Source organism: Tachysurus vachellii, chromosome 6 (assembly GCF_030014155.1).
Source record: "Tachysurus vachellii isolate PV-2020 chromosome 6, HZAU_Pvac_v1, whole genome shotgun sequence".
NCBI classification, from domain to species: domain Eukaryota; kingdom Metazoa; phylum Chordata; class Actinopteri; order Siluriformes; family Bagridae; genus Tachysurus; species Tachysurus vachellii.
In genome coordinates, this window is record NC_083465.1 from 2805572 (window position 1) to 2820994 (window position 15423).

Genomic DNA, 15423 nt, shown 5'->3' on the forward strand with positions numbered 1-15423 from the left:
GATCAGACATGCATTCTCTTCCTTCCTTCCTCTCACATGACAGAACCGACCAAACGTCTGACTCTGTGGATCGTTTGGAACTGGATGAGACGAAAGGCGAGATACAAAGCCTTGGTCCGTGTTAACGACGAGGTCCATAATTCCATCATGTCGGTCTTGCATTATTTATTTTTCAGACTCACCTGTCAGTGAGAAACACTTATCAGGGCAGTCGTGTCAAGAGGTTCGGAAGCTGTTACAACTTTAAAGACGTGATGTGAAGTCAATAAAGGGTCTGTTAGGATAAAGCAGAAGCAGAAGGTGCTTTTGCTTAATGTAAACGAATAATCAGACATTTTAGCATTCTAGTTTTATTCATGATTTCATGTGTTTTTAGAAAGAAACTCTGCTTGACTGTTTAATGCAGGGTATAAAACAGTTTTAACCAACGCTACTATATGAACCGATGAGAGAGAGAGAGAGAGAGAGAGAGAGAGAGAGAGAGAGGGAGGTTAGGTACATTTGCGCCACTCCATTGAGCAGCAATAAGCTTTGTAGGCTTAGCACACATAAACACATTAAATAGATGAGATTCATCAGCACTCTGGTGTCAAATCCACAGTGCCCATGGGCAACCAACCAATTCTGGAGCAAAGTAGATGCTCGCTGCTGCTCATCTTCTGGTCTCGGTGCTGCTTTACCTTCCAGGAACAATTTTAAATTTATACACAAATTAAAAGCTTTACTAATCAAATAACATGTTCATTATTTAGCGGTGTAGTGTTTTCTTTAACATTTATAAAGCCATTTGCTATGAAATCATCAGGATATACTGTACAAAGTGTAAAAAAAACTGTAATATTACAGTACAAAGTAAGTGTAATATTTTAATAAGAGGTTGTCATATTAATGAAGTATTAAGTACAGATGAGGAATGACTTCTCCTTGTCTATATTGTCTATAAACTGTCTACATTACTACTAAACAATACACGTGGGTATTTTATTCCTGTATCAGCGCAGGGTAAACAAATCGTTTAAGTCAATAGGTTTTGCAATTAGGCACAAAGCCCACAACCCATTTAGCGAGGGGAAAAAAAAAAATACAACACTGATGTCATTTGATATAAATAAGCAATTTAAGCAGCTGTTTTCAGCTTTCAGCGCCACAGGCCATACAAGATTAACATGCTAATCATGGGAATGATAATGAGCGACGCTCAGCTGGGGGAATAAACCCAAGCAGTCAACACACACAGGGATGGATGAGTTTTAATTTAGCATCTATTTTCATTAGGAAGGAAGAGAAAAGATTGACATATACTTACAACGAGACTAAAGTAAAAAATATTATATCTATAATATGTTATTCATAATAGATGTATAGAGCTACATGATTATTATTATTATTATTATTATTATTATTATTATTATTATTATTATTATTATCATAGGATTAATGTGATGTGTTTAATACAATTTTGTAAGGCTTTAAATAAAAAAAATATTTTTAAAAATGCAAGGATTTTAATTACTTATTATTATTATTATTATATTTTACATATATTTTATATATATATTTTTCATATATTTTATATAGATAGATAGATAGATAGATAGATAGATAGATAGATAGATAGATAGATAGAGATATATACAGGTTATTTATGACGGTTTTAATTTAATCACTTGATCATTTTATTAGTTATTAGTTATATTGCTGTTTACTCTGATGGTTTATTTTATTATTATATTATATAATTCCCTTTACAGTCTGATAAATAAGAAAAGGCTTGAACTAGCTTCATATCTCTATGTAATTTATTGGAATAACTGTTGGATAAACCCAAATGTATGCTCACTGCCTATAACTGTGCACTATATAGTGTGTGTAATAATGACTACTAACTCCCTACCTAGTGCACTACATATCCAATGGAAAGCAATTCGAGCTTGACCAATCAGATTTGTTGTTGCTTCTGCGCGCTAGTCGATCCAGCCAATCAACGCCAGCCTCTTTCGCAAAAACGCGGAAGTGCGAACAATAACAATGGCTATTGCTAAACCTGCCCCCTAGCTACAATAAATGGACCTTTTTGTCAAAAATCCTACCAAACTGCTTAATGTAAGTGAGGTTAATTTAAACCGGATATATTTTACGATCAGAAAGTAAATCTTAGTAATCGACAGAAGTACAAAATAAAGCTGTGTCATGTATAGCGGTCTCCTTCCGAAGGGACTCAGTGAGGCAGATCTGAGTCCTGATGAGGAAGAGGAGGATGACACTGATGAAGACAAGATAAACAAACGAACTGACCCTGAAACCGAGAAATGTCCTGCTGAGAGCGACCAGAATGTGCAGAACGACTCTTCATCATCATCATCATCAGCATCAGCATCATCATCATGTCCTGACAGCTGTTTGCCAGGAGTGTCTCAAGATCTGTGGCACGTGTGTACCGATTTATCTATAAAACTAACACAATATTGACTTTTAAAAGTGCACGAACAATTATTTTAACCTCTTATGTCCTAATCTTTAAATATAGGTCTTTAAACCTAACGAGTAGGTGCTAAAAAAAAAAAAGACAAACAAGTTTTATTACGTCATAAAATCTAAGAGCCAATGACGGTTCAGTATGCAAATTAGCTGCACGTTATGTCATTTTTATTCCTTGTTTCAATCGAGTCTTATGATAACATTGTTTATTATTGTTCTGTAATAAAGACCGGGATCTTTATGACCATGATTAATGAGTAATGACCAGTCCAAATCTATTGTGTTTCTCAATACAATTGTGTTTTTTTTTATTATTCAAGAAATTTAAAGACCTGCAGAAGGAAAGAGAGACTCAGAAGACGGACAAAACCCCAGTAAGAAAACGAGAGAAAAAACGTCACAGAAATGGTACTATTCGTTTTTCTTTTATATTTCGTTACTAGAATCGAGTTCAAGCTTAACGATATGAAGACTCTATGCCTGTAGACACATGTAAATAATGTAGATGGATAGAACATGCGTCGAGATTTTATTTTTCCTTCATGTGAACAGGTGGAGCTCAAAAACAGAAAGCTGCCGAAGAGAAAAGGTTGAGTAAATCTCATTTTTTTATCTTTTTCCTCGTTCACATTTTATACAACATCTAACGTCTAAACCAGTGTTTGGATTCGATGACGGTTTTGAATCCAGCTCTTAAACCACCTTGAACATGATCTAGAGCAGCGGTCTTCTCACGTCTTCCCTCGGCGTCTTAAAAACACACCAGCCGAGTGCTAACGAAGAGCCGCGACACCAGGATGCAGCTACAGTAGCGAGCAGAAGCATCATGCTGACATGATATGTGTGTGAACCGCTCGCTCTGCACCTTCTGATGCCGGTGTGAGATCTCGGGCAGGTTCACTGTCACCGACCTATTAAAGAGTTTGCTTTAATTTTGCTTCCAGCTAAAATAAGGACGTGTGCACTGATGCTAGATTTAAAGTTTAGCCTCAGATTGTGCGAAATTTTCGCTATAGGCGTCATTACTATAAAAAAAAAAAAAAAAAAAAACCACGAATAAAGATACTTAACGTAATAGTATAAACTTTATTATTAAAGCATAACCCTTAAGATCGAGGGTTAGCCTTCAGGTTCTCATTTTGATTCTTTGCTCAGGGATGATGAGGAGGTTCGGACGAAGAAATGGGAAGATCTGACCCAGTATTTCGGCACCAATGACAGATTTCAGCCCCCTCCATGTAGCCGTCCTTCGCCAAAGGTACGACTGGACAAACGTTTTGTGTGACGTATTTGCCTCGGTTTGATTCCGTTCAAATTTTTTACGTCAGAGATACAATTCTGTCGAAATGTAAATATCATTAAATCTTTATAAAGTGTTCTGCAGGTTTTTTTGTCGTATACATCTTAAACATTTTCATTCCCACAGCAATTTAAACCCGAGTCTGGAATTATAAGCTTTCTCTTTTATAAAGGTTTATTGCAGATGTTTCGTTTTTTTTTATTTACCACTTTTCCCGCTTTTTTTTTTTCTTTCCATCAAACGTACTTCTGTGTTTGATGTGAAATGGAAATGCGTAATTAAAGACCAGTGTATGCCGCTGATAATCTGCGGCGTTTCTGAAGCGTTCGGCTTTTAATCGAGTAACAATTTTCATTTGTGAGACGAAAAATCTCCATATTTGTTGTAATGGAAGTCCTATTAAAAAAAAACGAGCCTGAGGCGCTTTTTAAGTTAGTCTTTGATATATTTTTTTTTTCTCCCTTCCTCTTTTTCTCCTCTTCTATTTCTATTTGAAAATAACTTAATTTTTCCTCGCCCCCTCCGTCCCTTTCTCATCTCCAGTCAGGCCTGGAAAAGAGCATGGAGCGAGCCATCGCCGAAGGGGATTATGGGAAGGCGGAGGAGTTGAGCGACCGGCTGGCTACTCGTGAGGTACGTCACGCCGATAAGACATCGCTCTGAGCGCGACGAATCCAGCTAATGGGTCGGCGGCCATTTTGCCCGCAAAGACACTACCTCTCTCTCTCTCTCTTTCTCTCTCGCTCTCTTTTTCACACACACTGCCTTTTGTACATGGGCCGGACGTCCCGAAGCCCTTTTCTATCGGAGTTAATAGAAAGCCGTATATATCTATTTTTTTTGAAGTCTACAGCACTTTCAGCTTGTCTTTTTAACAGCAGTAACAATGCTCTCTTTACATTTTTTTTTTTTTAATATTTGAGGCGCGAGTTTGCACCTTTGAAGTGCGCTCGGAACTGAACACACCGCCTGCAGTTCGGAAAACGGCACCTCTTACGGAAGGTGAGCGGGATCAAGCGCTTCCGAGCTAATTTGGCAGAAAATGGAACACTCGCGTACGTGTAATTGCGGTTAAAAAGATGTTCTTCGCTCTCGGACTCTGCACTCGTAGCAAGAAGTAGTTTTGTGTCTCGGAACTTTTTTATTCCGAGGCGTCTCCAAACCGCCACGTGCCGTTTTCCAGGGTGGAGGCTGAGATTCCCGAGCAGATGTTTGGTGTTTAGGTTGGACTGTTAGATTTGAACTGATATCAAGGCCAAGACTTTAAACCTATTTCAGGATGAGTATTTCTTCAGCTCAGTGTTAGTTGCTTTCCATGTCGTGTTTCTTCAGCTCCACGTTTTCCTCCTATTCGGCTGCCACAACCACAGCTCCGGCAAACGAATAATTTAACCAGCTTAATTGGGTGGAGCAGCGTTAATCTCGTTAACCTTGAATAGCAAGTTCACCCGTAATCAATTACAGCTTGTGTTTCCTCCGGTAAGAGTGTGAAAACGCCGCTATTTGCCGCACACAAATTCCGCATAAATTCCCACCACGCTTTATTTTTGTTCAAAGCGACACGATAAGCATGTCCCTAACAACCGTGTTCAGTGCGAACAAGCGTTAAACAACTGCCTTATTAACAAACAGCCAGTTTCCCTCTCAGAGTTTCTGCTGAAATCTTATCTTAAGCAAAGATCCTATCTGTTTTTCTGGAATATTCTATTAGAGTTTACACGGAAGAGTTGTCACGTAGCGTACACGTGCACGCCGTGTTCAGGGTGGAACACCGACATGCAGAAACATACCTACTTTAGATTTACATTTCTTCCTGCTTCAGGCACCACAGAGTCCAATCAGACAGCGGAGGAGATGTGGGTCGAGGGTTTTGTTCCAGGAGTCAACCAGGCTCTCGGGCAATGCTGGGATATGAACCGGCAACCTTTTCACCGCAGACTAATTTCCTCATCAAACCTTATCAGGATGAAATGTGACCGTTTTTTTTTTTTGCCCGTGATGTTTTCATGACCACTTGGTTCCTTAGTCTTCATCTTCATCAACTCGAACGTTGATGTCATGCAGTCTTGTCTTTCGGCACTTAGTGAACACGGCATTAATGAACAAACCCAAAGCCGGAGGTTTTTCCTGCCGCCATTGGCACCTGCCACTTCTTACCGCCGAAAGCTTTTTATACCACATGAGGTCTGGACTTGAGCAGACTTTCACATGCTCTCCAGTCCTGGTCCTGGTCCTGGTCCTGACAGAAACGTGACACACGCCATGTGCATGTGTGTTACTGCTAGTTTTGTTCTCAGGTTTTCTCCAGGCCCTGCGATGCTGTGTAGGATAAGAACTACAGGAAATGGATGGATGGATAGATGGATGGATGGATGGATGGATGGATGGATTTAACCGTGTTCCTTCTTAGTACATTCTGAACCATTAAGGGTTCTTCGGGTCTTCAAAGGATCTGTGAGAAATCCTACAGCAGAGTGTTTCTCCTTCTCTGGGTTGTGGTTTCCACTAGTGATGCGCGGGTGGGGTTGGGACGGGTAAAGAAATTGTCAATTTACTGCGGGGCGGGCCGGGGCGGGCCCAGTAATTTCATAAAAGCGGGACCCCGGGGGTTGGAAAAAACCAGACCCGTGCATCACTAGTCTGTACTAGTGATGCGCGGGTCGTCTCATAACCCGCGGGTCCTGCGGGTGACCAGTGGGTCGGGTTTGGGCGGGTAAAGGAATTGTCACTTTACCGCGGGGTGGGCTGGGGTGGGCCAATAATTTCATAAAAGCGGGACCCGCGGGTTGGAGAAAAAACCCGACCCGCGCATCTCTAGTTTCCACCACTGCCTTTAAAAACCCTTGAAGAACTTTTTTTTTTTTAGCATAACCATTGTGTCTAACGGTTTAATCTAAACCTTTGTGGATTCTTCTACACTTTTGTGTGTACGATGGTTCGGTCCATTGTCACACCCGGCTACAAGTTGTGAATAAACGGAGGGACGTGTCGTCTGGTCATCGGGGACGGTGTAGGAGTTAGCGCAGCATTTTCCGCCTTAATTTCTAATCCGACAAGCGCCGATTACAGATGGCTCTCTTTGCGCTTCTCCGTCGAGCCTAAACAGTCCTCCAAACACCTCAGTGACACGAAATAAACCGCTAATCCCGACTGTGGCGAGCCTCCATTTCAAGGTCTTAATAAGGTACGTATCGGAGGTATCACGCACTCCGTGTTCTAATTCTATACCATGACAATAAGGTGCTTAGCTGCGAGTGAAACACAGAGATAGCTGAAGTCTCCTGGTGTTTTATTGTTAGATTATTTATTTATATACGGATTATTCCCGATGCAATTTCAACCTGTTCATCCTCAAACAAGCCTGTATATCTTCATACACTTTGAAGAGATGATTGAAATTTCCCAACTCTCGTGTATCCTCTTTAGTCCGTTAATGACGTCGTGTGTCTTTAATCTGACTGTGTGAAGCCTTTTTCAAATTTCTCACGCTCCTTTCATCTTTGTCCGAGTATGAAAAGACAGAACACAGGTTTCTTTGGCACGGCTCGTGGAAGAGCTTTAACACTTCAAGCCTCCTTTCTTTTCCAAGGCTAAAACACGTCGCTTAGAACCACACGCGAAGAAGAAGCGATTCCACCCCGGTCCTATATGAACGCTGGATTCTGATTGGTCGAAAAATGTTCTGTAACATCGAAGCTCATTATAAATCATTTTTATCTGTTTATAGCTACAGTCTAACGACACGTGGTAGTTTTTATCTGTTTATAGCTACAGTCTAACGACACGTGGTAGTTTTTATCTGTTTATAGCTACAGTCTAACGACACGTGGTAGTTTTTATCTGTTTATAGCTACAGTCTAACGACACGTGGTAGTTTTTATCTGTTTATAGCTACAGTCTAACGACACATTACATTTTTATCTGTTTATAGCTACAGTCTAACGACACGTGGTAGTTTTTATCTGTTTATAGCTACAGTCTAACGACACGTGGTAGTTTTTATCTGTTTATAGCTACAGTCTAACGACACATTACATTTTTATCTGTTTATAGCTACAGTCTAACGACACATTACATTTTTATCCGTTTATAGCTACAGTCTAACGACACGTGGTAGTTTTTATCTGTTTATAGCTACAGTCTAACGACACGTGGTAGTTTTTATCTGTTTATAGCTACAGTCTAACAACACATGGTACATTTTTATCTGTTTATTGCTACAGTCTAACGACACATTACATTTTTATCCGTTTATAGCTACAGTCTAACGACACATTACATTTTTATCTGTTTATAGCTACAGTCTAACGACACATTACATTTTTATCTGTTTATAGCTACAGTCCAACGACACGTTGTAGTTTTTATCTGTTTATAGCTACAGTCTAACGACACGTTGTAGTTTTTGTCTGTTTATAGCTACAGTCTAACGACACGTTGTAGTTTTTGTCTGTTTATAGCTAGTCTAACGACACATTACATTTTTATCTGTTTATAGCTACAGTCTAACGACACATGGTACATTTTTATCTGTTTATAGCTACAGTCTAACGACACGTGGTAGTTTTTATCTGTTTATAGCTACAGTCTAACGACACGTGGTAGTTTTTATCCGTTTATAGCTACAGTCTAACAACACGTTACATTTTTATCTGTTTATAGCTACAGTCCAACGACACATGGTACATTTTTATCCGTTTATAGCTACAGTCTAACGACACATGGCACATTTTTGTCCATTTATAGCTACTTTATAATGACGTGGTAATTTTTTTCCTTTTATAGACAAAATGAATGTTGTGGATGTACGGCACGGTGCCTGTCGTACTCCAGTCATTAAATGTAACTTTAAATGGATAAAAATGACAACGTGGTGTTTTTTTTTCTAAATAAGAGGCAAGTGGAATCTTTTCTGCCGATCTTTTCTGCGCTCCCTGTAGTGTTTTCTGAACTTTCTCAGCAAGTTGTCATTGTAGTGTAGATCTTTTTCCCTGCCGCGTGAATCTTCCCGAGCTTCAGCGTCACGAGAACAGCTTCCCGGCCCTTCAACCCGCTCGGCTGTGTTCCTCACTAGATTAAACGATGCGCTCTTTCCAATTAAGGAACACACGCGTCTCCATTCTTTCATTATTGCACATTCTGTGACACAGCTTTAAGTTTCATAAACTGCAATTAATTTCACTAATTAGCATAACATTAAGTGGCTGCTAAATATAACTAGCTCACCCAATGTCAAGAGACTTCATGTGATGCAGCTTCAGTACAAGAAAAAAAATGGTTAAGACATGCTTCTGTTTTTATTTATTTTCTTTCTTGCAAACTCGACAACGACGACGACGATGATGATGATGATGCACTTTTATTACCTTTAATAATCACCATGGTCTTCTTACACCACAGCATTTTACTCACTAATAATTTCACATTTTTTAATGTATTAAGGAATTAAATTCTGGGCTTTTTAATCATTTCTAGTACATTTAATGTTATGGAACTTCCATGAGACAAGGAATGAGAGACATTATAGCATTATAGCAACCTGTTTTTTGTTTATTTTTTCCTTCTTAAAGCTAATGACAAAAAAAAAAAAAAAAAAAAAAAAAGGAAATATTTTCTAACCATTAAAAAACACTGGGACTGGAGACTCCTTACTTAAACATTTCTACGAATGAGCCGTTACCATAGAAACAACTATGGTTGTTTCAACATCAACACATTCGACGATGTGTTGATGTTGGAAAATAATCAGCAACAGGCTGATGTGCAGCGGCTGACCTTCGTTAGTGTTGGATTTTGGTTAAAGATAACATAAGGCTCAAGATCGCGTCTTAGTTCACACAAAGCAACGTACAAACATGAGCCATAGAGGAGGAGGAGGAGGAGATGAAGGATTCATATCATCTCAACACCAACTTGACAAACAGCATTACAAGAAACGATGCAGTCTCTCAGAGGGGCATCTGCTGGAGGAAGAAGAAAAGAAATAAATAAAGCCCTCGTTTTAAGGCTCTCGTCTGTGTTTCAGGCTCAATAATCTGATTCCAGATACACAACGCCGTCATCTTCAGGGAACCGGCGAGAAGAAGGAAAAAAAAAAGTCGGAAAGTTCCTCGGTTGCGTACGAGTCCCATTATCTTCCCTCTTCTGACTAGGCGAAGCTTATTAGCGAGCTTTGAACTCGCACTTACAATAATGTGCCATCAACAGTTTTATAAGCTAATTAGAAAAAAAAAAAAAACAGTTTAATTAATGACTGACTGGCAATAAAACGGCACATCAGGAACGGAGGAAGGGAGAAAGAAAGAAACCGAGGGTGCTAAGCTTCCACTACCACCAATTAAGTCCTAATTACAAACAAATTATATATGTGTTTTGCTGTGGGCTTTAATTTATTAAAAAAAAAAAAAAAAAGCTTTAATTAAAAGAGAAAACATGCTAATTAATTAAACAGCAGAGAAAAAAAAAATCTACAATGAAAAGTGTGCTTTGTCTATGGGGTAATTAATAAGATACAATAATCCAAATGAGATTCCATAGCAATTTGATAAAAGCTTAAGGCCGGGGTTTTTTAAACCTGCTTTCAAAAATTAATGGGCTGGAATGTAACGCGAGCCGTCCCCAGATGTAATAAAAGTTCATTTGATGATAAGTTGGGAACAAATATGAGACTTTTTAGAGGTTTGATCTTAGCCAGAGAAGTCAAAAGCAGCTTTTATTCGACACACTGACACACCAGATTGTATTTATTTATGTATTTATTTATTTATTTAGATTTCATATAATAAGAGAAGACATCACATTGGATTTTTCTGGGATGCTTTTTCCCGTCACGGCGCTGTTGAATTCTCCGTCCTGATTGGTCAGAAAGCGGTAATTAGATTTAAAAAAAAAAAAGATATACAGTCAGGTAAAGAAATCAAGCTGTGAATTTGCTTTGAACAGAAAGGCTGGAGCGGGAAGGACTGTGTTCAGCTGTTATTACACATCTACTGTATAACAACCTATTTTATAGTCACCAACACTTTCTCTAGCGCTCCACGACATTAATGGATAAAAAAAAAAAAAAAACGGTGACGTCCGATTCGGTAAAGAGGAAGGAAACGCTTCAGGACGTCCTGTTATACAGTAGGAACACGTCCGTTATTGTGACACTGGTGTTATTATTATTATTATACAGGATTCAGAAGTCTTTTTAAGGTCCATTAGGCTTCGATAGTTCTGCATATCTAATCAGCGTGTTTTATGCTCCGACTTTATCCTCTCCAGCTATCTCACGACATCCGGATCTTGAAAAGATCTGATCTGATCTGATCTGATCTTCTGCCAGTATACGCTCCTGTCTTCCAGACTCGACTGAAGTCATATTATTCCAGCATTAAGGTGGCGCGATAAGGGAATTAGTCCGGTCATTAATCGGCCGCACGTCAAGCGCAGCCGAGCGGCTCGTCCAGCTCCGCCCCGGGTTCAGCCACCTGGATCCGCTGCACTAGTCTCACTAATCCACCTCTCACACGCTTTAATTGGAAGGTGCTTCACTGCCGGGAGGAAATTTATGAATGGGGTTTTAGACTATTTTGCCTCTAAAAACATCCTTTTTAGAAAATTTCTGCAGCGTTCAACACTTGCTTTATAAGCACACACAGGCACGTGTGTGTGTGTGTGTGTGTGTGTTGTGTGTGTTGTGTTTGGCAGCATTTCTAAACAGTCAGGGATTTTTTTTTTATTTGCATTAGAATAGTGCTCTAAGGAGTGTATTGCAGTGTATTGGGGGCTTTGTTTGAGCTGCCTGAGCATACAGAGCTAAATATTGGGGTGGGGTGGGGGGGGGTTTGCTTATTTGTTTGTTTGTTTGTTTGTTTTGGTCTTGACAAGTGAATCAAAAGAGTATATATAGAATTATATTATTAACGAAAATTAATAATATTACTCGTCACTTTGTGTACTACATGACACATTTCCTACTTCTGACTTTGTTTGTTTGTTTGTTTGTTTGTTTGTTTGTTTGTTTGTTTGTTTTGGTCTTGATCAGAAATAGAAAATGTTCCATGTAATCCACAAAGTAATAAGCAATATTTTTGTTAATCATATAATTCTATATTTTTCTGATTCATTTGTCACTTTGTGTGTTTGTTTGTTTGTTTGTTTGTTTGTTTGTTTGTTTCACGTCACGTGATCCTGAAATTCTTCCCTTCTTTCTGTTCACTGGAGGTTCCTTCACTCCATAAACCCTCCTAGTGGCGTGTGTCAGACTGCGGCTGGTTTTCAGAACCTCGGGATCTCGCCCTTCTCTCTGGCCTTTCAAAGGTCACGTCACTAATCCCTCTAAATAAACCCGGCAGCGAATAAAGCCGGCGGCGAGGACGCCGGCGACGGCGGAGGGTTTTGCCGCGCACAAGTCACAATGCCTTAAATACAGAGAGAAGAAAGGAAGGAGACGGGAAGCGTTCCCTCAACACCACACACACACACACACACACACACCCAGGGTAGAACAAAGCATACCGCTGTTTGTGTCGTGTACGTTATTTTCCTTTTTCCTCCTTTTTATTTATTTATTTATTTATTTACATTTCTGGCACCGTCGTCCTCCCTCGTGTGAAAGGATTTGGTACTCTGCGGGAAATCCTTAAAAGTGGATCAAAATAATGTCACATTACCGCAAATACGAGAGGCTAATTTGAGGCCTCTTTTTTTTTTTTTTTTTTTTTTTGCTAATTTCGTCTGCGAGAGGATGCGACACCTGCTCCAGCGATCCATGAAATAAGCCGCCGCCGGCTTTGTCCCGATAAGAATGAACAAATCTGCACAATGCGCCGCTCGCCCAATCTCATTTTCCTACGTGCATGCAGGGCTAAAAAGAAATAAGCTGTTTGCGAGGCTTGATTAATCAGACATTTGAGGGTCTTTTGTGTGTGTGTGTGTGTGTGTGTGTGTGTGTGTGTGTGTGTGTGTGTGTGTGTGTGTTTGTGTATGTGTGTGTGTGTGTGTCTTTGATCAGGATTGTCTTCTTGGTAATCCTAGTGCCTTAAACATAGTCACCAGTGTGGCTGAGGGTGTGAAATAGGACAGGTCCTGAGGAACCGCTGCTGCTGCTGCTGCTGCTGCTGCTGCTGCTGCTGCTGCTGCTGCTGCTGCTTTTCTTGTTCTTTTCCTTTTTTTTTTTTTTTTTTTTTTTTTTAATACACAACCCTTGTCCCATTTCTATCTCTTACCCTACAGCTTTATTTTCCTCCACCGATCTGAAAGCTAGACAGTTTAATAGCGTCCCGATCGCTCTCACCCTGCTGTAAGTTATCTCCTGCTGGATCTCTCGTACACGCCGGGACGATCTCCCGTTACGGCTTAGAACGACTAGAAAACATGATTTATGCCTCTTAAAAACCTCGAGGAGGAAAAAAAAAGATGGCAAGGAATTAAAAAACTGTCATAGTGCGTTAGCTTCAGGTTCTGCGGGTGCTTTTTTTTTTTTTTTTTTTTTCCTTTTTTAAACAAATCTTCCAAGCGAATGTATAGATGAATGGCTCAAGGGCCCAGCTAGAGCGGCGCTCTCTCAGCCCGCTAAAGGCCTTATCTTAAATCCGAGCAAAGTAGCATTAATCTTTTTGAAAGACCTTTATGGCTTTTAATGTATCCCAAATTAGAACATTTTACACCCTTGGTTCCTGAAATGTGGCGATAAAAAGCCTTTAGAGTTTAATTTCTCCTGCCTGCTCGCTCTGACCTTCCTAATCCCAGCATGCATTAGGAGATATTTTACTTTCAGGCTTTCTAATAAAGTTTATCCCACTTAATTATAATTAAAACATTTCTCTATTTCTCTCTCTCACTCTCTCTCTCTCTCTCTCACTCTCCTGTCCTCTCTCCAGGTTTTCAACACTAGAAATTCTTTTTTTTTTTTCTCTCCGTTCTCTGATTGCATTCAGCAGTATTAGAAGGAATTACTTCCCTCCCGTCTGACTCGCTCTCCACCCTCAAAGAAAAAAAAAAAGGGAGGGAAATAAAGAGAGAAGTGGAAAAAAGGTTGCGCGATTTATTCGGCGTGTTTATCGTAGTTCCTCAGGGTTCAGTATTAAGCCCATATAAGGTCGTAATTCTCCTTTTGTTTGTAAACAACTTTTTTCTTTTTTCTTTTTTTTTTTCCTCATTTTGTTTGACGAAGCGATTATTAAAGAAAGGAAACCTTTAAGACGAAAGGCAGAGCTTTTACGAGTCATATCAAGGGTCCCGTATGACTCGAGGCACTAACAAGGCTCGTCTTCCTTCTTGTTCAACAGCTGGCTGTGAAAATTTCTCAAGCTGCCGAGTGCCGCGACTTCGCCCGGGTCAGAAGGGAAGAAGAGGATTCGCAAGCAGCACGGAGAAAGAGGAAACAGATCGCATGGGGGTCGGTCACTTCATGTATACGTTTATATCCGTCCTGCATAAAGTGGGCGGGGCTAATCTATGTTTCGGTAACGTCCAGACGTGGAAAGCAATCAATGTAAAAAAAAAAAAAAAAGGAGCTAGGAACCAAAATTCCCAGATCTCCCAATTTTTGTCATTATATCAAATTTCTTTAAATGTCAATCAAGCATCCTTATTATTAGAATATTAGGCCACGCCCCATTCCCCTCATTTAGCTATTTATTTCTTTGTAATGTACCAATTAAATTCATATCTGATGCTGTGTTTCCATAGAGTTATAGCTCCAAAATATAAAATGTCTCAATCTTCAGCCAAATTTTTTGAGTTGATGATGAAATCTCGGAAATCAGAGCAGGTCTATTATATATCTGTTAAAATCTTTCTTGTTTTCGTTCCAGCTTTGAAGCCAAGAAAAGGTGGGAAACCAAAAGCAACATGGGCTACATGTGACGTTTCCAGAGAAACACCCGAAAATTATTTTTTATCATAATTTTTTTTTTATTTTTTTTTTTTATAAACTTGTTTGCTTTTTCATGGTATTTCCAAGGGCGGTGAAAAAAAATAACTGTACACGGTTAGTTAAATAAATGACTGAATGCCTCAACATTAGCATTGTGGTCTAAATGTTCATTTGGAGTCCTCCGTTCTGCTGTTTTCCTCCTGCAGTAATTAAATCTGTGTCCCGTGTATAGTTCCCCCGAATAAGTGGGTTAATCAGCAGCTCTGTGTTCTTTCATGGCAGTATGGAGCAGAGGAAGAGGAAAGAAAAGAAGAGATTAGTGCCCTAATGCAATGTAGTGGATAATGTGCAATAGGATTTGCCTGGGCAAAATGAAATTTGTTGGCTGGAAGGAGGATTGAGCAGGAATAAACCGGGAGGTTATGTAGTGGGAGAGTGTGTAAGGTGTGTGTGTGTGTGTGTGTGGCAGTAGAGATTGCGTTTACACAGCCAGCCTGTACCCAGGACACAACGGATACCCGAGATTAAATCCGAAAGGAGGAAGGATGGGACTTTGTGGTAGTTGATAAAATGATACCCACTGACTCCGAATATAAGAGCGATTTATTCCTTTTTCATGAATTAACCATTAGACGTACGTACAGTATATACAGTAATACCCAAGTTTCTATATCTCCACTTTATTTCTCCAAGACACATGAATCTACAGCTAATATTCTGACCTGCTGTACATACATCAGCTGAACATGCTAGGAGGAGAGCACTAACTCCTCTATTCAGC

The 15423-nt window shown here is 39.7% G+C and overlaps 1 protein-coding gene across 1 annotated transcript; it reads left to right on the top strand.

The window, feature by feature from the left end:
• Positions 1-2012: 2012 nt before the first annotated feature.
• Positions 2013-14791, top strand: fam204a (family with sequence similarity 204 member A). The gene is made up of 7 exons (XM_060871745.1): positions 2013-2430; positions 2799-2886; positions 3031-3067; positions 3634-3736; positions 4322-4411; positions 14053-14162; positions 14581-14791. Exons 1-7 carry the CDS (start codon positions 2191-2193, stop codon positions 14630-14632), a joined length of 720 nt encoding a protein of 239 aa, XP_060727728.1. The 5' UTR covers positions 2013-2190; the 3' UTR covers positions 14633-14791.
• Positions 14792-15423: the final 632 nt, after the last annotated feature.